The 23,566-nt window shown below is 53.9% G+C and overlaps 1 protein-coding gene across 11 annotated transcripts in view; it reads right to left on the reverse strand.

The window, feature by feature from the left end:
* The window catches only part of TNS1 (tensin 1), a 230,354-nt gene that overhangs the window by 39,177 nt on the left and 167,611 nt on the right, over positions 1 to 23,566 (reverse strand). For 8 of the 11 annotated variants that reach the window (XM_082467416.1, XM_082467421.1, XM_082467414.1 and 5 more), the window contains 2 exons: positions 8,393 to 9,946; positions 2,126 to 2,212 (listed from right to left, as the gene is read on the reverse strand). In XM_082467416.1, the coding sequence (XP_082323542.1) occupies positions 2,126 to 2,212; positions 8,393 to 9,946 (1,641 nt within the window). The remainder of the gene's footprint in view (positions 1 to 2,125; positions 2,213 to 8,392; positions 9,947 to 23,566) is intronic. The other 3 variants (XM_082467418.1, XM_082467420.1, XM_082467423.1) reach the window with 1 other exon arrangement.

A 23,566-nucleotide genomic window follows, 5' to 3' on the forward strand; every position in this document is an offset into this window, starting at 1 on the left:
GTCCCAGAGGCTGACGGATAATAAAAATAGGCCCGCACTCCCCACCGGCCTCCTCCCCTCCCCCACCCCTGACCCCAGGACTTCCTTGGTCTCCTGGCCCCGGCCCCGCTCTCAGGGCCTCCGTCTACGTGCCCCGCTCCCTGCACACACATAGGCACACGCTTACACACACACGTACAGACACGTGTGGGCGCACGCAGCCTTAGCCCGGCAGGACGGTGTGGGTCACAGTCACCCTCAGAACCTCCACACTCAGCCCTGCCCCAGCAGGAGAACGGGGGCCAGAGGAAGCTCATGAAGAGAGGGGGAAAGAGAGGCAGGCAAGGGACTCTGGAAGGTCCTCCCAGGAAAGCTGGTGAGTCCAGCCTTCCAGCCCCGGCAGCACGAGGAGCGGCCAGAAAGTGGCCTTTGGGATAATAACGCGCTACATCCAGAAGCCCTTTGTCATCTTCCAAGGGCTGCTCACACACTGTGGGCATCGGACCTTCCCGTCCTCCTGGAGGACAGTGGTCACCTCAGCCCGGGGCCTCCACACTGACCACCAGACCTGAAGAGCAAGGGGCCGGAGCAGCCCCATCTCCCGGGGTCCTCACTCTGCTCCCCAGGATGGTACTGTGCTCGGGGGAACAGCTGGCTCCAAGGCTCCCCTAGAGTGGGCTGGAACTGAGGCCGTGAATCCCCTTCATCACACACACACACGGGCAATTCTAGGGGCTGTAGCCCTAACACACATCAATACACCTGGTTACTAGATAGAGCAGGGCTGACCACCGCCCCCGAGTTCCATGGACATATGCCCTGGTGTCAGGCTTCATCACATGCCTCCCCTACCCGCCCCAGGACTGGCCGCTTCCACCCCGACAGACCCAGCTCTTCTTTCCAGCCTTCCAATTTCCAAAAAACTGGATTCCTCAGCTCCAGGTGGCGGGGCTGGGTGTCCGACTGCTTGCCTGGGGCTCCAGAAGGGAGGGGATCCGGGAGGCCACCTGCTGGGCCAGGGCACCAGAAAGCCACACGGCAACCACACTAGCAGCCCCAGGGCAAGCCATGCCAGCTCCCCTCAGGACCCCCCAGAACTGCCCAAACCCCTGCACTCCCCACCACTGGGCCGAGAAAAGACGGAGGGACAGGAGAGGAGGGGGACAGGGGGCATTCTGCTAGAACCGTCTCCCCATTATCCATGGACTGGGAGAAGGAGGGGCCGTGAGAGCACCAGACATTGCCACTGGGAGTCATCAGTTCCCACCCCGCCCCACCCCCAAGCCTTTTCCCGGAACTGCTCAAGGCCACGGCCTGGGGTAAGCCTGAGCACATCGCCTTCTCCCTGACCTGGGCCTCTGGGCTCCGAGGAGCAGGGAAGGGATGAGGTGATTCCCTCCCCAGAGCTAAAAGTCTAGGGGTTGTATGTCCAAGAGCTGGTGGGAGACGCCAGTGGATGACATCACCCTCTAACAGAGCAACGTGACTCTTGATGGAGGGTCCACCATGTTGGGGCACATCAAGCCACCACGCAAAAGGCACTTGGCAAGGCTACGATCCTCCATTTGTCACATTGGGAGACAGAGCTCTGAGCAATTCAGAGACTTGTCCGGGAGTGTCACAGAGGTGGTCACAGGAAAAGCCAGGACCACACCCAGGGCTTCTGACTCTTGGCCATGGGTCCTAGGATCAGAGATTCAGGATGAGGTCAGAGGGAGTGCCCTGTCCCCAGGGAGTGCTGTGCTCCAGAATGGACAGAGCAGCAGGTGCCAGGGCACCACTCTGTGTCTTGTGCCTGCTGGTCCATGCAGAGCTTGGCCTGGCTCCTGCTGTCACCCCGGACCCTGTTCCCAGCAGGGAAGGCCAAGGCTGGAAGCATCAGGCCGTGTCCATGCAGAAGTGGGAGCACTCACTCATGCAGACAGGAGGGAGGCAGGAGGAAGGAGGGGGCGGTGAGAAAAGAAGTGGGGGGCAAAGAGAGAGAACAGGAGAGGGAGAGGAAGAAAAGTGAGGAGGAAATGGGAAATGAGGAGGTAGAAGAAAGTGGGCAAAAATTTGGAGGAACAGCACATGAAGGAGGAAGGGAAAAGAAAGAAACGGAGAGCTCAGGCAAGTCATAAAGGGGGAAGCGGGGAGAGGAACCAACCAGAGAGAGAGGAAGATCGGAGCCGGTGGAGAGGAGGGTGCCCGGAGCCGACACTCTGCCCAGTGCCCTGCAGCCTGGCGTTGTACGCTGCTCACCCCCACCCCGGGGAGCCGGCAGCGGGGAGGCAAGCAGGGAGGGGTGGGTGGGTGGAGGGGAGGACACCAGGCAAGGAAGGCACCACGCCCACGGCACAGGGGACAGATGGACACGGGACACACGAAGAACGCCAGGGACAAGGCATTTAACAAGACGAAACAAAACAAAAACAAAGAGAAAATCAAGATTAGTCAGTGTTCTGAGTCTGGGTTCTGGCCACAAGCTGGAGGGAGGCGGGCAGGGTGTCAGACAAGATGAGAGGGTGGATCTAGGGTCTCGCTTCTCCAAAGGGCAGCTGGACTTTCTGCTGTCCAGCAGGACGCCACCCACCTCTCTCTTTTCCAACCCCAGCGTGGAGTAGGAAGGTGCCAGCCTGGGACCAGATTTCAATCCTGTGGCCCCATACCTCACCCGCCCTCACGGTCAGCATGACCCCATCCCAGGACCTTTCTCCCCTCACGGTCACCTGCCTCTTCCTGGATTCGGCAGTGACCCTGCCAGTCTGAGCCCGAGGGTCATCTTTCCGAGCATCGGGGCATCCCTCAGCCCTTCATTCTTCCATCACACCCCTCTTAGTAACCCTCTTCCATGGGAGCCACTTAGGATTTTCTACTCCTGCCCCAAACTGCTGGGTACCACCGAAAAGTCCTTAAGATGAGCCTGCTGGATGGCCAATATCACCCCTTCCTGGCTTCCAGAGAACCACACCCTTTGAGTTTCCTCCACCTCAAAAGCTGCTCCATACCAGTTTCTTTGCTGGTTCCTCCTCATGTCTCAAATTGCTAAACGTTCAAGGCTCCAGAACTCAATCCTTCTCTTTCTGTGCTCACCCCCCTGGGTGATATCATGCAGTGCCTTACTTCACATGACATCATATACTGACAACTCCCACATTTCTAAGCTCCAATCTCTCCCTCATAAACTCCTGACTCATACATCCAACTGTCTTGGACATTTCTTGGGCACCTCAAATCTAACGTGGACAAAATCACACTTCTGATATCACCTCTAAGCCTGCTCTTCCCACATTCTTCTCCATCTCAATAAAGAGCAACTCCATCCCTTAGGTGCTCAGGCCAGAAACCTCGACTTTTCCTTCTCTCACATCCCATGTCTAGTCTCTCTGTAAATCTTGATGGTGACACCTCCAAAATATGTCTACAATCTGAGTATGTCTCACCATCTCCAGATACCATCCTGATCAAAAGCACCAGCCTCCTGACTGGTCTCCCTCCTTCCATCCTGGCCACACTGATGCTTTTAGAACAAGTCAGATGATGTCACTCCTCTGCCCAAATCCTTCCTAAGGCTTCTCACACCATGCAGAGTATAAGCCAAAGGTCTTATGATCACCTACAAGGCCCACAGAAAGCTGGTCCCCATTCTCATTCCCTCTCTGATTTCGGGCCCCCTGTGTTCCCCGTATCAGGCACACTCCCACCTCAGGACCTTTGCACCTGCTATTCCATCTGGCACATTCCCTCCGTGCCCAGTGAAGCCTTTTCCCTGACCATCCAACCACCCCCCCCCAACCCTTCACCCCTCATTGGCATTTCACTGCTTTATTTTATCTCTACGGCACTTATCACCCATCTGACATATCATATGTGTATTTGCTTATTTGTTTATTGTCCATTTCCACCTCTTAAAAAAAGGATCTTTATCTCTTTTGTTTACCACCATTTTTCCAGAACCTAGGCTAGCATGTAGCATGGATTAAGAGTACACATTGAATGAATGATGGAATGGGCCTTGATCTCATCTCCTACTTCCATGATGAAATATAAAAATTGGGTTCTCAATTCAAGCTCCCAAGGCTTGACACCAATATCTCCCTATATCTGTATCCATCCTCTATTCTTATTTCATGAAGAGGTACCTCACCTCCTGGTTGAGGCTAAATTATCCACCTGGGTTCCTAAGCCTAACTCCCCTTACCTCCTTAGAGACCTATTCTATCAATTTCTTTCTCTCTCTCTTATATGTTTTTCTTCTCCCTCTTCCCTCCATATTCAACCTCTCTCTCCTCCCCCTCTAAAAACATTCTCATGGCTCCTATATTCACAGAAAGAAGTTCTCAGTATCTTGCTACCCTCTTTAGCTACCACCCTCTTCCCTTTTATCACAAAACCACTCAAAAGACTGGTTGATATGCTGTCTGCACCCTCTCATCTCTCACTCCTCAATCTCTGTCTGGTTTCTGTCACCACCACTCTATTGAAAATATGCCTTTGAAAATCACTGGGGCCACCTAATTGGCAAGCCCAGTGAATTTTCCTGAGTCCTTCTCCTCATGACCTCTCCACAATGATATTGCTAACCTCCCACCCCTCCTCCTGGAAACCCTTTACTATTCTGACTTCTGTGATGACCCACTGTCCTAGTGTCCTCTCTCTGTCCTGAACATTTGTTCTTAGTCCCCTGTATGACCTCCATTCCCTCATGGCCATTTCATTCTAAGTTCTTTTCTCTCCATGCTCTCTGACATATAGAGATCTCATCCATGCCCAAAGCTTTAACCTTTACCTTTGTGAGGATGACTACCAAATCTATAGCTCTTTCCACTCTTTTGAGCTCCAATTCCAGATGTCTGATTGCCTTCCATACATCTCTACCTGGAGCTCCACTGTCACTCAAATTCAACATATCTAATACTGAGGTCTTCATCTTACACCAAACCTGCTCCTCCTGCTAACTTCTGGCTTATTAATGGAACCATCATTCTGTTTCTATTCATGGAGCCTCAGAATTATCTTTGATGTCTCCCTCTTCTTCACCTACTGCATCCAATCAACTTTTAAATGCATCAGTTCTCCACCACAGCATCCTTGGCACCCATCTCTTCTTTTTCATTTCCATGGTCAGCACCCTAACTTAGCCCCCATCACCTAGGTTAGCTAATAAGCTCCTAGCATCTCCCAGCTCAAAGTCTCTCCCCTTTTGTATCCTTCCTGCCCAGACCCACCAGATACATCTTCCTAAACTACAGCCCTGATCATGGCATCCTCTCCTAAACACAGTAATGGCTTCCTACACTGCCCCTAGGTAAGATTCAAGCTCCTTAGTCTGGTATTAAAACCAAACAGACGCAGGCCCCAGGCTACCTTTCTTGACTCTCTCTCACACAGCCTATATGCTCTCAATCCACTCTATTTTTCAAACATGCCTTAAGTTTTCCTATCTTCATTATGAGCCCTCTCTCTCCAATGACCTCACCCATTTTCAAAGTCCTACCCATCTTCCAAGGCTCTATAAAACCCACACTCAACAAAGAGCCTCCCCAATCTCTCCAGCTGATAGCGATCTTTCCTTTTTCTTCATTCCCACAGAACTTTCTTCATACCTCTCTTATTACAAATAACTTCATTTTAAAGTTCCAGTTCTCTTTCCCCTTTCTAAACTCTAGACTCCTTAAGGATAAGATCAACTTCTGATTTCCAATATGCATTGAAATCTCTACCTCTAGAGACACCTGAGATCAGTACAGTCACAGAATCAGGATCATAAGATAACTTGATTGGACTCAACAACTATGACTCTTATTTCTTTGTCTTGTCTTATTGCACTGGCTGGGATATCCAATACAATGTTAAATGATAGTGGTGATAACAGGCAGCTTTATTGTGTCCCTGGTGTAATGGGAATGCTTCTAATTCTAATGTTTCACAAGAAAGTGTGACATGTGCTACAGTACCTACCCTTTATCAAGTTAAGAAAACTAACCCTACATACTCTGAGAGCTAAGCTGAAATAAGACATAAGGAGTAGTTGGATCAAAGTGGGATGAACCAAGGACATAGAACTGAGGTATGACAGCCTCAGTTGACAGCCAAGGAAGAAACAGCAGACTTGAGGGAGAAAGGCCAGGAGAAACCAGATCATACTGATGACCATATAGAGGTTCTCCCTCAGATCTGAGGTTACTCATGTTGAAGCTTACATTCCAGCTTCTTGCAGAAGAACGTAAAATGAGAAGAAAAAGGCAGTGCTGAAAGTCTATCCCTTGGCTCCTAGACTGTTCTACAAATTAATCCTGCCAGTGCACCTTTATCAACACAAGCACTGCGGATAGGGCTACTGAAGAAGTTGTGCAAGCAGGACCTGCTGACATAAGAAATACTGTTCATGACAGGGCATGGACCCAAGAGGTCCTTTGTAGCCCTGGAGGCCAAATATAACTGTCCCCTCTACACATCTTATCCCTTCTCCTGACTGAGTCACTCACAGTTGGTGGAGGAGATGACAGCAGGGTTGGGGGACACAGGTACTGTGCTGACAATATCCCTCCCTCCATATGACTTCTTGGCAGCCAAAACCTGAGCAGCTACAGGATATGGAGATTGAGAAGCAAGACCTCAGAAACTGGTAGGAAAGAAAAGGATGAGAGGAGAGCCACTACAAGATGGACATCCTTCCAGGGCCATTAAAGTATGGCTTCCTTCTGAGCAAGCTGTGGGAGAGCTATACAGAGGGTTCTGTGAAAGGGAGGGAACTCATCCTGCTCCGCCAGAGAAAATCCCCTTGGATCCTGCCCATCATTAGACTAGAGTGTCACTATTCCTCAGGCCACCACCCCAACTCTGTAAAATATTGAGAGGGCCCATTCCTCTCCCTTCAGCAAAACCAGGAGGAAAATGGTTTCTGCTGACAAGCCAGGTACTCCTTATCTCATGGGCCCAGATGTGGACAAAAGTAGAAGACACCAGCCCCATGGGGATACCCCATGGAGCATTTCACCCCTCAGGTTATAGAGCTACTCATATTATGCTTTGACTCTTGGGTAAAGACAATGATGTGCTGCTAGACCAGCTCTCCAGGGCAGGTGAAGTCCTTGATTGCCAATTTCCATAGTGTGAGTACTGTCATTATGGCCAATTTCAAGTTACCAATAGTTGAACTGGGGGCTGTGCTCTGCTCTGAAGTACAGGAGTGAGCAGGGAGTCCATGCCGCCACACCAGGTCCTGGACTCAAACCCAACAGCCAACTGGCCTGGCCCCAGCTACTTCCCTAAACCCACCATCCATCCTCAGGGATGGCGTCTCCCTTCCTCCCTGTAGCTGGCATGGTGACTCAGCTTCCCCTAAATTTAGGAAAAGGGACAGAAGGCAGAGTCAGCTGCCCAGGCTCCCCTTCTGCTCCCTGACTAACCACCACCCTGTCAGCTGAGGGGCTTGGCACAAGGTCCCCCTCGCCCCAGGCTCTGGTTCACCCTGGCCTGGGCTTCACCTCCACAATAAAACCAACTCATAGGATTTCCCGCCCAGTTTGGCTGCCCCCATGGAATGGTCACAGGCTTAGGCCAGAGGGAAGGAAGGGAGCCCTTCCTGCCCCTCCCAACATGGCCCTGGACATTGCCATTTCTTGCCTTTATCTCCCCAGTAAGCTCATCTGGTTGCCCCACTCTGTCTCCTCTCTCTGGAGAATAAGTCCATTCTCTGATAGGAAATGGGGATCTGTTTCTCAGTGCCTGCTTCCCATACAGAGCTGGTCCTAAAGCAAGGACTGGCAGGACAGCTGAACAAGAAGATGGACCTTGGCCTCCCCAGAAACAGAGAAATATCCTGAAAGGACGCACCAGGGTTGAACACTCAGATGGAGCCCAAGGGCTTCAGGACACCCTCTCAGGCATTGCTGTGCCTCTGGGAGGGCTCAAAAGGGAACTGGAGTCCACAGAGGCCTCCCTCCAACCTTCTCCAGGCCTTCTCCACTGCAGGCAGCTGCAGAGAGCATCTCTTCTCTGCCTAGAAAATTTGTACTCCAGCCCTGGAGTCACCACCTCCAGGAAGCTTTCCCTGATTGCCCTAGATGGGAAACCTTGCTTTCCCAGGCTCTGGCTGGGGCTTTGGTCCCCACTTCTGTTGTAGTACACATTGCTCTCTGTTAGAATTATCTGTCTGTGTACCTGCTCCCTCACTAGACCGAAAATTCCTGAAAGACACTGATCTTTGAACCTCAATGCCTGGCTTGGAGCCTAACAGGCAATGAATGCAGGAAGGGATGGCTGGCAAGTGGGCTCCTGACAGCCTCTTCCCCAGGCCAAAGCAGCACCCGCTAAGGCGTGATGGCTGGGCCTGCACCTCGCTCCAGCAAAACCAGCCAAGACCAGAGAGGGAAGGTGTGGAGGGAATAAGGAGGGGATACCCAGAACTCATGGCCCCTGAGGCTCTTACCTGCTACGCGGTGGGCCACAAGCCCCTCCAGGTTCAACGGCTCCTCCTCTGGAGTTCGGGATGGGTCTGAAGTCACCTCCTTCGGTGGAAGCTGAGGCTGAGTGGTGAGGCCAGGGAGAGAGGCTGGGGGCAGCTGAGGCCCCGGAGAGCTCTGGGTGTTTGGAAGGAAGGCAGACGAGGAGGAGGCAGCTGGGCTCTTTGGACGGTAACTCTGGTTGGGCCCCGTTAGACACGGCTGATAATCATAAGGTGAGTAAGGCCTGCCAGGAGGGACAGACTCTAGGGAGGCCCGGGGAGCAGGCTCAGGGGTGCCCAAGGAATGCCCACTGGGGATGTAGCCAGATCTGGACTGGGTCAGTGGATGGGACTGGGAGGAGGAGCCAGAGAGGGGCTGGGAGGAGAGCGGGGAAGCGCCTGGCCAGGCCCCAGGGACACTCTGGGACTTGTGCAGTGGGGCGGCCGCCGTGGCTGGCTCCAGACCCAGCATCAGCATATTGAGGGCTTCGATGGACTGCTCGATCTCCTGCTGGGAGGCCGCCCGCGGGAACTCGGGGAGGCCAGGCATGGGGGGCTCTGCCAACGGCTGGGGGCTGGGCCTGCTGAGCCCGAGGCTCTCCAAGCGGGCTCTTTCCTGCTGGCGAGGAGGCGGGTGAGGCTGCCAGGAATTCAGGCCCCTCTGCACAGCCTCCCGGCTGCTCCCCCCACGGGCTGGAGCTGGGGGCAGCTGGGGCTCGGTTTCCGGAAAGGACTGAGAGCGGAACATACCGCTGGGGTCATGGCCATAGTGGGAGGTGGTCATTGACTGTGGCCAGGCTGGGTGGGGCCCCTCCCGCTGGTAGCCAGCTAAACTCTCCTGTGCAGAGTAGGAGGGTCGCATGGGGGCAGGGTGGCCAGCTTGGGCAGGCACTGCCCGGCTGGCAGACTCATAGGGGTAGCCCCCGCCATTGACCATAGGTTCCACGGGGTAGGGCTTGTCCAGACCGTTGGTCAGTGGGGACAGGGCCTCCGGGTAGCCCCCCTCACTGGTGTTAGTGACCCCATCCAGGGAGGACAGTGTGCCCATGCTGCCCACGCTGTGCCCATCCTGGTTGGGCAGCTCATCATCCAGGATGTCTGTCTCCCGCTCGGATGCCAAGGCCCTGCCATTGACGTGAACCTGGGCCGGGACGACATGGCGGCCGGAGGAGGGCGCAGCAGGGCCCCCCGCCAGGCGGGACCGGAGATGCTGGGTGTGGTACATGGTGCCTTGCTTCTCTCGCTCCAAGCCAAAGCCACTGAGCAGGCGGTCCAGCTCACGCTTCTCCTGGGGACTCAGGGCAGCAGGGGCACTGGAGGGGCCGGGGGCAGGCTCATCGGTCTTGTCTGTCTTGGTGGAGGCCGTGGAGTTGCCCGAGTCGCTGCTCACGGAGAGGGTGTGCTCCACGTGGTTGGGGGTAGCCGACAGAGCGGGCCGCGTGGCGTTGACGGCCCCGGTACTGTCGTGCAGGGAGTCCTTCTTCTTCACCTTGGCGTACAGGCTCCCGTCCAGGGGTCCCTGCGTGTGGCCCACAACCTCTACAGGAGAGGGACCAGAGGGGAGACAGACAGCAGATGTCAGTGGGAGGCGGGACATCTTCATTCTCCCGAGGAAAGCAGCTGAAAGCTTCCCTTCCCTGGATCCCCAAAGGGAATCCTCTCAGCACCCCGAGATAGAGCCAAGGTGGCAGAAGGGCAGAAGGGCAAAAGGACAAAAGGACTCTTTCCCCGAGCTTTTGAGCAGAGCCCTCCCCTGCACCCAGGGTCAGGGCCAGGCAGTGGAGTCCAAGGTTGGGCCGGGGTCCTGGGGGCAAGATGCCCCCAGTCCAAAGCCTGGCTCTGGCACTGCACTCGCCTCCCAAGGACCTGGGGTGTTGGGCCAAGATGGGGTCCAGCAAAGGCGGCAGGCCCGGTGTTGAAGAGGACACAGTTTCCCTCTGAATGCCAGGGCCCGTGGAGGTTCTGGAAAGGAGCTTCAGGGGCCAAGGGTGGAGGGAGCATCTTAGGGATTGAGAACACAAAAGTAGAGGCTTTTCAGCAGGGAGAGGTGCCCCCTGTTCCATTTTGTCTGAGATGCTCTGGGGACCCCGTGAGCAATACTTTCTCTGAAAGGAAAAAGTGAGCGCTGGGTGGCTAGAGGCCAAAGGGCTGACTCAGGAACGAAGAACTTCCCTGCCCAGAGGAACTCAGTGATTTCACACCCTGTACAGTCAGCAGTCCAGCTTCCAGCCTTGACACACACACACAAACACACACACCTCCCTTCCTCCCCCTCCAAGGCAGGCCCCCAACTGGCAAGAAAAAAAGCCCCCTCCCAAACACTGCACAGACTCCAGCCCAGACACCAACAATCACACACACACTCACACACAGAAAACCAGGTACAAAGACATCCAGAGACACACACTCCCACCAGAAATCACCCAAATCAAACACCCAGACGCATGCGCTCATGGAGTACACCAGACAGCCCCAGCACCGCAGTCAGAAAGAGCAGGTGTGGATACAAATACACAAATACTAATGTTAATAGCTAACATTCAGGGAACACTTTGCTACATTTACACATACGTTATTTCGAATCCTGTGAGTCAGGGTTGTTATGCCTATTTTAAAGACGGAGAAACTGAGACGTGAAACCATTTGTTTGCAGACACGTAGTACTTGGTAAAGCTGGGATTTTAAATCAGAACTAATTTAGAATTTTTAAAAAACTAAATTAAAATCAAAGCTAAAGCAGAACTTCAAAGACCACACAATTTTTTATTATTCTACACTGTCATATCACACACACACCCCCCCACAGAATAAACACATAAAAAGCAGCAAGACCCCAAAATAAATACTGAAATTTAAAGCCACAAACATTTCAGAAAATACAAGCTCCTACCATGCCCAAGGATCAGCCCTCAGGCCAGAAGTGGCAGCCTCTAAAAATAAACACCCATACAGAAGCCTACGGCCAAAAACAAGTGATCAGACAACCGCAAAACAGGAACATCCTGATCAACATACACACACACAAACCACAGGCCAACCAAGTGACGTCACCCAAGCACTAGCACCGACATGCCCGACAAGGCACATTGTCCACACACACCCCCTGGGGGCTGGAGGCTCTGCCCAGTCACTTAACTCTCCAGAACCATCTCTCTGCCCCCAGTTTTCCCTGGGGCTTTGGGGTCTCAGCCAGCAGCAGGCCCCAAGTGACAATGGGCCAGAGTGTTGCCGCAGCCCAGGGCTCACAGGGATGGCGCTGGTCTGAACTGGAAAAGGGTTTTGGCTGAGAAAGGTCTGATTCTCCGAAAACCTGCCCCTTGTGCCGGGACCCCAAAAGGCTGCTAAGATGCAGTTATACACATGCTGTCTCTCCCAACTCAAATGGCATCATCCCTAAAGGGGCCGAAATGTAGATGAGAGGCCGCCCCTCATGCTGTGTCCTTCCAAAGAACCGGGCTCCATGTTATACACACAAAAAAGAGACTCTGGCTGGCTGTTTCCAGAGGAGAAAAGCATTGCAGACAGAAGGCTGTCATCCACTCAGATTTTGGAGGGTGGTTCCCGTGAGGATGGGCCCCTCACACCACTTAGTGGCAGTCTGAAGGGCTGTCTTTCCTTCTCACTGCACCCGGAAAGCTGCTGGCCCATTCCTAGGCCCTGGCCCTACTCTCCAGCCCACACCGTGAGATGACGGAGTATTCCTCCCGGGCCTGGGATCTCCTCCATCCCCTGAAGCCCCTCAGCTCCCAGGTCCATGCGCACATAGGCCGGGAAGCAGGGGGGAGGAGCAAAGCAAAGGGTGGAGTGTCCAATGGCCTCCCATTTATACTCAGAAGGCAATGAGAACCACTGGGTGCAAACCAGAGCAGACCTGAGGGTATTCCTTCCTAGGAGAAAGCAAACCCACTCCAGCATCTCACTAGGGTTCACAAAAGAAAAGCTGTTGGCAAGAGAGATAAGAAAGCATCTTCCAGGACAGGGAGGGAGAATTCACACTGATTACCACTCCCTGATATCTTGGCCCTCTGGGCCACGCCCTACTCTTCACTGACTTTGAAAATGCCAATATTAAACTTATTCTGCCACGACCTCATTTACCCCGACATGGGCTACTGTTCACAGGAGCAACATCAGGATAATAACTGCCAGGCAACTGAGGCTTAGTAAGAAAATCGAAGAAGTATAAACTGTTCAATTAAATCCCGTTTGCCAAGTACAAATGGAAATGCCTATCCCTGACCTCAAAGAAGGGGCCGGCTGCTCCTGACGCCCAGTGCTGGCAGCACGCTCCAGGCTGTTCTACACCTTCACTGGTCATCTTCCTTTTCAAATCAAGAGGAGAAACTGAGGACACCCAGGCCCCTCCTAGGTCCGTCAGCCCCCGTGAGGGCTCTGCTGAAATCCCAGTGCACCTGAGGGGCACGAACACCTGCTGCTCCCATCAGGAATGAAGGAAAGTGCCCACATCCCTCACGCCACACAACACGCTTCTCATCCCCTTCTCCCCATCAACCACGTCCACATTAAGAGCTATTTACCAGGACCGCAAGAAGCCGGAACACCATGTCGGTTTCAATCTATTAAGGCAGGAAGGGCAAAAGAGAGAGGTGGGCAGAGCAAAGAGGAGTGAAACAGAGTGGGGGAGGAGGAGAGGAGACTTCGAGGGGTGAGGGGAGATGGCTTCAAGGCTCTTAAGCTAAGGGGCCACCAGATCCATCTTGAAGTCCCAGCAGCCTCTATGGGCCCAGCCAGTTCAGGTAAAAACATCTCAGATGAGAGGGAGTTGGACACCCAGTGGGAGGGAGCAGGGGATGGAGGGAGGGACCTGCCTGGATGGGGCTGTGGGTGCTGAGAAGGGGAAACACAAGGTATAGGCAGCCCAGGAGGCTGAGCTCCCAGGCCCCCAACCCGGGCCAGCCTGGACATCCTGCCCATTTCTCTAGGGAAGTGGAGAAGTCTCTTCAAGGCCCTGCTTGCTTTGTCTGATTATGCCTGGCTCTTCCCAGCAGCTGCTCCAAGCCCTGGACTCCACCCTCAACGCTGAGCTGGATTGCAGCAAGGGGCCCTTATTCCACGGCGGCCGTAATCCAGATGTGCGTGTCATGCTTCTGGAAAGCTCTGAGGAAAATCCCCAGCTGACTTGGACGTGGACCTACTCTCTACTCCCTACCCCCTAGGCTCCCCCAGTGAACTGCAGAAGTTCGCGTGTAGCTAGAAGCACAGCACAGGCCAGTACGCAGGAAAGGAAAGATGTGTCCATCCCACACACTTCAAAAGGAACAAAAGAAATAAACATGGGATGCTAAGGTGATAAAGGGTTTGGGCAGTTGCTGTCTAATTTTGATGTTCATAAGAATCTCCTCCGGGGATTGTTAAAAAATGTAGATTCCAGGGCCCTATCTCCAAAGATTTTCACGCATAGATCTAGGGTAGGGCCAAGAATCAGCATTTTAACTAGCTCTCAGGGGCTTCTGGGTAACATCTTGAGAAACCTTGACCCAGGTGGTCAGCGTTTTGAGCCCTGAGGTTAAGGACCTCCGCTTCTCTCACTAATGTCAAGTGGGGAGATGTCATTTATTTAGGTGTCAGAACAGACAGGCCAACCGGGAAAAGTAAAGGGTGCCAGCCTGGTGGACTGCAAGAAAGTGACTCAGTGACGAGAGACCCCTCCCTGTCCAAGAGCAGACCTGTTGTGCACAGTGAATGATTGATTAAGGTCTTCAAGATGGGGCCCTTCATGATAGAAAGTCCTTTGGGTCCACGTCCAGCAGAATAACAGCTCATTACAATACATTACCCAGAGTAGTGATGACCAACCAACGTGGAGGGAAATCAATGCAGTGCCCATAGGAAGAGGTACGGTGCCCACCCTGGACACAGGCGGTTTAGAGGCAGACGGGGGCCCCAGCAAGCCAGGAGGGACTCTCAGCTCCTTAAACGTGGGAATGAGGCATCAAAAACCACGTGTGTCGGGCAGGTAGGTGAGCTTTGACAAACAGCGAAGCTTGGCCTGGATGCAGCCAGGAGAGCAAGTTCTGGGTGTGTTAACCCTTTAGCCACAACCTCTTCCCCAGTTACGGGGCAGGGAGGTGGGCTGGGGCTGGGTGGGGGGTACTGAGAAGCAACATGTGAAAGCCAGAGGAAGGGTACCAAGGAGGCCAGAGGGATGCGGTTCTGGACAGGAAGCAGAGCGGAAGGGCCCCCTCCCTCCCCACCCCCTCACCAGCTCACTCAGAAGGATGGCCCCCATCTTAATGGCTAATTCAGCTTGTGTTAACCACTAAACCTCCTTAACCACGTGGAGCCTGGCCTCCGAGCCCATCAGGTGAAGATTCAGATGCTTCCTTGCAGGTTTGCTGAGTGACAGGATTCAGGCGCTAAGCACCTTGAGCTAGGCCTGGCACATCCAGGCATGCTAACCTCTCCCCTTGCCGGCCATGCAGACCTTTTATCATCTGGCCCCTGCCTGCCTTTTGAAGCCTCCCCTTCACTGTCCTCAATACTCCAAACACGCCCCACTCTACTCATACTATTTATATGCTCTTCCGCACCCTGTGCCTCGCACACGCTGTTCCCACTCCTGGAAGGCCCTTCCCCACCCTGCTCCCACAACTCCCAACCTCCCTGGCAAACCTCTTCCTCCTCCTTCAGGCTCAGTGTGAACCTCTCTGGGAAGCCTCCCTTGGCCTTACCCCTTTCCTACAGTCCGCCAGACTCAGATAAACCTTTTTCCTGTTCCCACTGCGCTGTTCCCATGACTGTAACGCTGGTCACCCACTGAACAGACGTTACTGTCGACCACGTTTGTCTTCCCCACTAAGTTCCTTGAGGAAGGCCTTGACCTCTTTCTCTCTCTCCTCCAGTCTTGGTTCGCAGAGAGTACCATTCACAATGTGGTCTATGTCAACAGTGCCTCTTGGAGTTCAATGCGCAGCTCACACAGCTATACAGGATGGCCCTACAGAGTGCAGGGCCTGGCACACGTGAGATGTTCCATCAAGCTTCTTGCATGACATTAAATAAAGCTTTATATAGTCCTGTCAGCCACTGAGATACTCTTCTCCCACTGCCACCCAGAGAAGTGGAAAATCAGGGATTCAAGGTGGACCTCAAGCTTCTCCCAAAGGGAAGAGACACACTGCAGCCAAAATATCATGAAAGAGGGGTGTTGGTAGCACAGGCTGGGCCCCGTGGAAGTCCTTGTAAATTGGCTGAGCCAGAGCCCACCCTGTGGCATCCCCTACAGGACGCCTCAGCCACACTCCAGCCCAGTCCAGTGGACATTCGCTTTCCTAGCCAAGGACCCCCTGCGGTATCTGAAGAAATCCCCCCAGAATGCCCAAATACAAATTTTGCACATAATTTCAGAGCGGTGATGGACACCCAGGGGAGGTGTGTGAGGAGGGGTGGAGGATGGAGAGAGCTATGGGGAACCTCAGCCCCATGGCTCGAGCATAGCCTGGGGTCCTCCTGAGATGCCCAGGCAACGGCAGCAGGGACCTCCTGTGGCCCACCTGTGACAGTCCCGGACTCCACCCATGCTGACCTCCTCGCGCAACCCTCGCAGCCAGCCAGGGCCTGAGGCAGCCCTTTGTTGGAAACACAGCTCACAGAGAGTTCTAGAACTTCTCTAAATAGGAATGGGCTTCCTCCGGGACTCTGAAGAGCTTCAGAATTAGGGGTTGAAGACCAAGTCTCTGCAGGGGAACCACAGAGGGGAGACACAGCCTCTGAGAGGCAAAGCGGGCAGGTGACAGGTGCAGCCTCAGAGACTCAGGTTCACAGTGGGAAGTGTCCACTGGTGCCACACTGACAAGCACAGGGCCCTGTGGGCAGGGACGGATGAGTCCGGGTGTGGCAGACACCTGTCTTTCTTCTTGTTTAGCAGCACTCAGAGGGAACCCACTGCATTTTCAGATACTGGAGAGAAGAGAACAAGATTCTTCCCAGGGCTGCTGTCAATCTTTACACAGGTGGCTCTGTCCCCTGTACAAGGGACCTCACCAAGGTCACCCCAAAATCTGCCTCTGTGGACCCAGGGAGGGTCCACACCTGGCCGCCTCTGCCAATCTGCAGAGGCAAGAAAGAAGGAGGGAGGCACTAAGCCCAGGGCCCAGACGGAGCCCCCGTCTGAATTTCAGAAGATGGAGAAAGTCAGCAGCCAAACAGAAATGGACACCAGAGTCGCCTCCCACCAGCAGCTCCTGCCCGTGGCTCCCGGCCCTCAGAGGCACAGAACGAAGGTCTGAGAGGGACCAGCTGAGCCATGAGAGCTTTTTAAAAGCCATGGGGTTTGGGGAGCTGACATGCCTTGAGGGCTCAGTTAATCCACTGCCCACCCCTCATTTTACAGGACAAGGAGGCTCTGTAGGCTCCAGGAAACCCCCAAGGTCACCCAGCACAGAGGGCGTACAGACTCGCCTCCCTGCTTCCAAGTACAGCGCTCTTCCCCCTAATGGCGCTTCAAGGTGAAGACGCCGGAGGAGCCTGGGGGGCGGGGGCACTCTCCAGCTGTGGCTGCAGACCAAGAACCTCACGATATAAGATACGGGGCTTGGTCAAGTGATGATGACAGATGTGTCCCCAGGGCCTCCTCAGGAAGGACCCACAAACTTTACACAGATACCATCTTACTTGAATTCCTCCAGAGAGAGGGAGTAGGCACAGAAAACCTCACGGTGACCTTTCTTTCAGACCCAAGGGGCCAGGGCCTGGAGGGTGAGCGACCTGCCCGGTCACAGGCCAACCCACGCCTGTGGGGTGAACGTGAACTTGCAGACCAGCCTCCTGACTCCAGCCTGGACCTCAGCTCCCACGCCAGGCACTCTAACCGGAGCCTGGCACGCCCACGCCCCGCCCTCGGCCTATCCGGGCAGCAGATATCACAGGCACACTCCGGATGGCAAAAATAGCTCCTGAGCCCACAATAATCGAAGTCCTTCTTTGCCAGGCCAGGGCACCCGCCTGGACACTCAGAGATTCCTGGCCAGGGGCACAGTCGAGCCGCCAAGAGCCCTGCCAAAGTTGGGAGAAAGCCATGAATGGGAGCCCACAGGAGGCCAGTGGGGGAATGGTCAGCCCCGAGGGTGCCACAAAGTTCAGGCCACAGAACCGGGGGTGCGGGTGCTGTCCTGAATAAACAGGAATGTTTCAGGGGCGAGTCCGTGCCTCCGCCACATGCCCTCTGCCCACCCCATTCTCTCCCGCCGTGAACCACTACCCCAAAGGGTGAGGCCGGCTCAGATACACTGACCCCCTCCAACGCAGCCACCCCGCAGACCTGAGGCGGCGGCTCTTACACATTCCAGGGCAGTGAGTCCAGGAAGGAGGTGGCCAGGTCAGCCCCATCTGCCTCCAAAGGCAACGCCAGGGGCCACGGCCCCACGCAGACACACGCCCTTCCCCAGTCCAGGTCCACGGCAGCCCCCAGCCCCCAGGCCCAGAAGCCACCCTCCACCCTCTCCCCGGGTCCAGCAGAGAGCCACACAAGGACACACACGGGAGAAACAGCTGCCCGGCAGACACTTACCCTCTGGAGAGAGAGGGAGCGAGGGGAGGGAAAAGAAGCGCTGTGAATTGATCTCTGCTCCTTGTGCCTCAAGTTTCAAATAATTCGTCCATGGCTGCAGCTCCCAGCGCTGTCTGTGTCCTACTTGGGCTCCCTCGGACTGTCAGGGGTGGGAGGAGCAAGTGCCGCCTGCCTGCCCTGCCCGTGCGCTCTGGAGCACACATACACACACACACAGCACTCCCTCCCTCTGCCTCTCGCTCACGCGCACGCTCTCTCTCTCTCCCTCTCTCTCTCTCTCTCTCTCTCTCTCTCCCTCTCTCTCTCTCTCTCTCTCTCTCCCTCTCAGCTCGGCTTGCTCTGCCTCACTCTGGCTTGTAGGAAGCCAGTGGGATAAAACTCTGTCTGTAATTTCAGCCAGCTGGGTCCCCAGGGCTTCACTTATCATCCCGTAGCTATGCAGCTCTTGAATGACATCACAGTGGCTTCCCAAGCCCTCCACATGGAGTGAGAAGTGGCCAGGCCAGCCCATCTCCGGCCCCAGTTCCATCCTAGTCCAGCGACGACGGCCCCAACCCAGGCCAGGCCCAGCACAGCCCAGCACAGCCTCAGAACTGCCCCGGCCCGGCCCCAGTCCCAAACCCACTGTGGCTCCAGGACCCAGAGGAGAAGTGGGAGAAAAGCGGCCGGGATGTGAGGGAGAGGGAGAGGGAAGGGTGAGAGCTCCTATGAGGGTATTGAGATTTATTTCCCCAAATTTTTCCACATTTTTTTCCCATTCTCAGCAAATGAAAGGCAGAACAGATGACAACAATTTTCCAGCTGCTGAACAATAAGGTGGAGATCTTTTTTTTCCTCTCTCTCTCCCTCCTCGCCACCCAGCACACACCCGCCGCAGGGCAGAGTCTAGGAGCCAGGACACTTCCTTGGCTTATAAAAGGGGAGAAAAACCCACAAGCTCCTCTATTTCCCAGAGGTGACCATGGGGCCTAAATGGAGGCATTAGGGTATCACACATGCAGGATGCTGGGAGGGATGGGAGCCCCAGAGCGAGATTTGCAGTGCAAAGCTTTGGATTCTGACCCAGGAACCTTGACCATTTTTGAGGCCTGACTTTGGGAAGGCGAGTGTGTGTCTGGCTCAGGACACTGACCTGCCGGGCCACCTGAGATGCCTCCAGGGGACTGGCTATTGGTATTCAGTTTGCTCCCGCCCATGACAATCACGAATGGCAGAGGGGATAACTTTTTGGAGTGTAGGTAATGCCTACCCTCACATCTTAGCAGCCAGATCCAAAAGAGCCCCCTCAGCTCGAAGCCACACGAGCTGCCCAAATGACCCCACCATCAGCCTGGTGTGCCCTGAAAAGTACCAGTAGTCCCTAACTGACAGCAGGACACCAAATTCCATCTCTTATTTGCATTTCAATTGAATGCCCAACCCAACTCCCACAGGCAGTAGGAGATGGCCTAGGATTTGCAGCCAGGCCAGTAGTGGTTTCGAGGCCCGGTGTCTCCTTGTCCAAGGCCCAGTTAGTCTGCCACCCCAAAGTGCTTCTGCAGCCACCCCACGCTGATGCCCAGACCTTTCACAGCCAGGTCAGGTACTGCAGGCCCGGGAGGGAGAGGCATGCCGGGTGCCGGCCACCTACTTCTCCCTCTTCGGAGCAGACACCTCATCCCTAGCCCCCTCCCCACTGCCAGCATCACTAGCTGCTTCTTTCTGAGAGTAGAGAAGAAAAATAAGAGGAAGAACAAAAATGGTGCCCCGTACTCTGGCCCTTGCCCTATCTTAACGGCATTTTCACTGATGATGAGATGGGGAACACCCCAGCCCAGCATCAAAGACTTCACAGAAACCATCAAGAATGGGGAAGGGGGCTTCCCTGGTGGCGCAGTGGTTGAGAATCTGCCTGCCAATGCAGGGGACACGGGGTCGAGCCCTGGTCTGGGAGGATCCCACATGCCGCGGAGCAACTCGGCCCGTGAGCCACAATTGCTGAGCCCGCGCGTCTGGAGCCTGTGCTCCGCAACAACAGAGGCCGCGACAGTGAGAGGCCCGCGCACCGCGATGAAGAGTGGCCCCCGCTTGCCGCAACTGGAGAAAGCCCTCGCACAGAAACGAAGACCCAACACAGCCAAAAATAAATAAATAAATAAATAAATAAATAAATAAATAAATAAATAAATAAATATTATAAAAAAAAAAAAAAAAGAATGGGGAAGGGAGAAGAGGGGTTCCACGCCTCAGGCTCCAAACTGGGGGCAGAAGGACTTCCAATTTTCCCGGCGCAGGACGGCTGTAAGGCCACAGTTTGGACAAACTACTGTAATTATCCTCTTACCTCCGTAGAGCCTTCTGGAACTAACTGACAAACCCCAGGCTCTTGAAAGGGTATGGTCAACCAGTCCACCCAATAGTCTCTACCCTTGCAACAGTGTTAACCTAGATTTTATTTGCATACGACCTTCATGTTTATCTGCACATCTGAATCCCCTCAATAGTATTATTTTGGTAAGATTTTGTAAAATTTTTAAAATAAATTTAACTTCCAGGTAGTTCAAAACATCAATATCCATGATATCCCAGATGTGGTGTGAAAGCTATACACTTTCTCTTCTAATATGCTTTAAAATAAATAGACTTAAAATCATTTCATATATAATTACCAGTCTGGCCAATGTACCATACTTTGGAAACACCACCATACAAGAGTCTCTGTAAGTAGCAACCCGATCCCATGGTTCTCTGCTACCATCCAGGGACTGGCTGCACCAGAAGGTTCTGGGGAGTTTTATAAAAACCCTGACCCCCTGGCCCTATCCCAGACCTCCAGAGGCCGTATTGCCAGGGGTGGGACCTGGGAATCTGAATTGTAAAACACTCTCCAGTGGAGAATGCTAGGCAGCCAGGTTTGGCAAAAAATGGTCCTAGCTGTACTTAACTGTTTTCAATTATAGGGATCTTGCTCTCTACCCCAAAAGCCCATTTCATCATTAGATGGCTCTAACAGATACATTTTAGCTCCCTGACTTTTCCACTCACCTTGTGGTGCCTGATTGGGTGGCTCAGACAAGCCAGATCTCAGCCACATGAGAGCTTCAGTCACTGAATGGAATGTGCATGTCCTCTTGAGTCTCTCCTTTGACAGACAAACCTCCCCCACTCCCGCCCCCAAAGTCCCTGAGCCCACCGTACCTCTCTTTGCTTCTCCTCACCACCTGAGCACTTGTTACCAGTGGTTTTTATCACTCTGAAGCAAGGACCCATGTGGGCTCTGTGACCTATGAGGAGCACCACAGGCCTATCACCTTCCAGTTTCTGGAAACCATGCCTTTAATAATGCAACCTAAAGTTATATCCAGCCCTTTTGACTCGTTGCACTTCGGCATCTGCCAGGAACACAGTGGCTAAGAACATGGGCTTAGGGGTCAAGCCGACACTGGTTTAAATGCAGACACTACTACTTACTAGCTTAGTGCAAACCCTGGGCCACTTAGTTAATTTTTCTGAGTTTCAGCTTCTTTATCTATAAAATGGGTATCTCAGAGAGTACTGCAAAGACTGATACAATGCGTGTAAAGCACTCAGCACAGTAAAAAGCACACAGAGGTGCTCTAAATGAGGCAGCCACGTATATACAACAACCATCACCTCGACATCTGCTTCCCAATCCTCCTTCCCTACCCGGCCCACCCTGAACAGCACCTCGGTGACCCTAGCTCACTGGGCCCAGATGAAACACACCCAGTGCTTAAGCTTCAGGACATATCATTTGGCCTGTCCTTTCTCTGCTCAAATATCATGGCATCGAGTGTCCAGCAAAGAGAAGAGTCTCACAAAGCGGCCCAGACTCTGAGGATGTGATGTTGTTCAATCAACAAACGCTGGGTCTGTCCCGGCATCAGTTACTGCCAACAGTATGCCTGAAAATGCCACCCTCTCTCCCACCTCCAGAGATGGCTTCAACACCAAGGACCAAGAGGAGGGAGGGATGGCATCTTTCCAGACCTGGTTTTTTGCTCTTTCTCGTAAGGAACAAAATGGCTGAGTGTTTTGGTTTCCAAGAAACCCAGTCCGAGAACAGAAGCAGGAAGCAGAAAAGAGTGTCTTCACTGAAGGGCTACTTCACACCCTACGAGTGTGAGAGGTAAGGTCCCAGAGACAAGAGACTGAGGAGACAACTAGACCGGTGGTCCTCCCCCGAGGCGATGTACTCCCCAGGGAACATGTGGCAATGGCTGGAAATATTTGGGGTTGTCACATCTAGAAGAAATGCTCTTGGCATCCAGTGGGTAGAGATGCTTCTAAACATCCTCTAACACATAGGACAGTCCCAAGTCCAATGTCAATGGTGCCACAGCCAAGACACCCCGAGACAAACCGAGGGCGGAAGGAGTTTGGGGTGTGAGAGACAGAGCTCGGGACTGACTCAGGAGTCCTGGGTCCCAGTCCCAGCTGGGCCACTAACTCACCTTGTGACCTTGGCCAAGTCATTTTCCTGGGCCTTAGTTTCCAAAGTGGTAAAATGAGAGAGAAGAGCAAGATGAGCTTTGAACTCTCAAACTTCTGGTTCTAAGCAGAACACAAGGAGGAGGAGAAAGGCCTGGTGTCCCAAGGCTCAAGGTGTGAAAGGTCTGGGGGGAGAGGGTGGACCCTGGGGAAAGGCCACTGCCTGGGCTGGGTGTGGTGCAGGATGTGACACAGAAACAAGTCACAGACCCCCGCAGGACCTCCTCCCCACCTCCCAGCCCAGCACAGAGGGAAGGCAGGCTGACCCGGAGCTCAGGGCACCCCTTGCATGGCCCCAGCCCTCCAGGGTCTCCACATGGTACCTCGGGAAGGCAGTGGACAGGGCCAGGCTCAGGAGCGTGTTCCCTGAGAGTTGGGCAGGAGCCTCAGCACCAGAGGATCACCCAGGAAGGGAATCGCCAACTCCCAGGCAGATGGCTGAGCTGGGCAAGGGTCAGGGTAGATCCACTCACCTCCCTCCTGCCTCTCCCCGCTCGGATTGCCCCCCGGGGCCTGGACACCACTTCAGTAGCAGTCCTCACTTGGGAAGGATGGAGGGAGAGTGGGGAGAGGGGCCGTGGGCTTGGGGAGCCAGGAAGAGTGAGACAGCACAACAGAACGGGGAGGGTGCGTTTTAACTATGTGCTTGCACATTAATGGATGTTCTCTCGTTTGCTTCCACAACCGCCCTTCAAGGTAGATCCCTGAAAAAGAGACCGAGGCTTAGAGGCTGTGGCTTGACCAAGATCACATTGCCAGTCTCACTGATGCTCAAGTTCTTTCTGCTTCCCGGAGAGGAAGGAGGAAGGAAGAAGGAGAGGGACAGGCAAAGGATGAGAGCTTGGAGGACCCAATGGGACGAAGGGAGTGGAGGGTAACAGTCAAATCACAATGTTGGTTTAGAACAACCCGCCCAAACCCCACCATCCAAATGAGTGCTGTCCCCATCAAAGCGGTCCCTGGGAATTTTTATGCCTTTATCCTAATGATGCTGCCAGGGTTCAAAGCATTTCTGGAAACTTGTAGGGAACTGCCTCAGAGCTGGTTCACCACTCACGCAATGAACCCATCTCTGCACTTAAGGTCGATCCCATGTCAGTGGTGCTTAACAGGCCCACTAAGTACCTCACCTAAGTACT

The sequence above is a fragment of the Balaenoptera physalus genome, assembly GCF_965194825.1.
Source record: "Balaenoptera physalus genome assembly, chromosome: 6".
Lineage (NCBI taxonomy): Eukaryota > Metazoa > Chordata > Mammalia > Artiodactyla > Balaenopteridae > Balaenoptera > Balaenoptera physalus.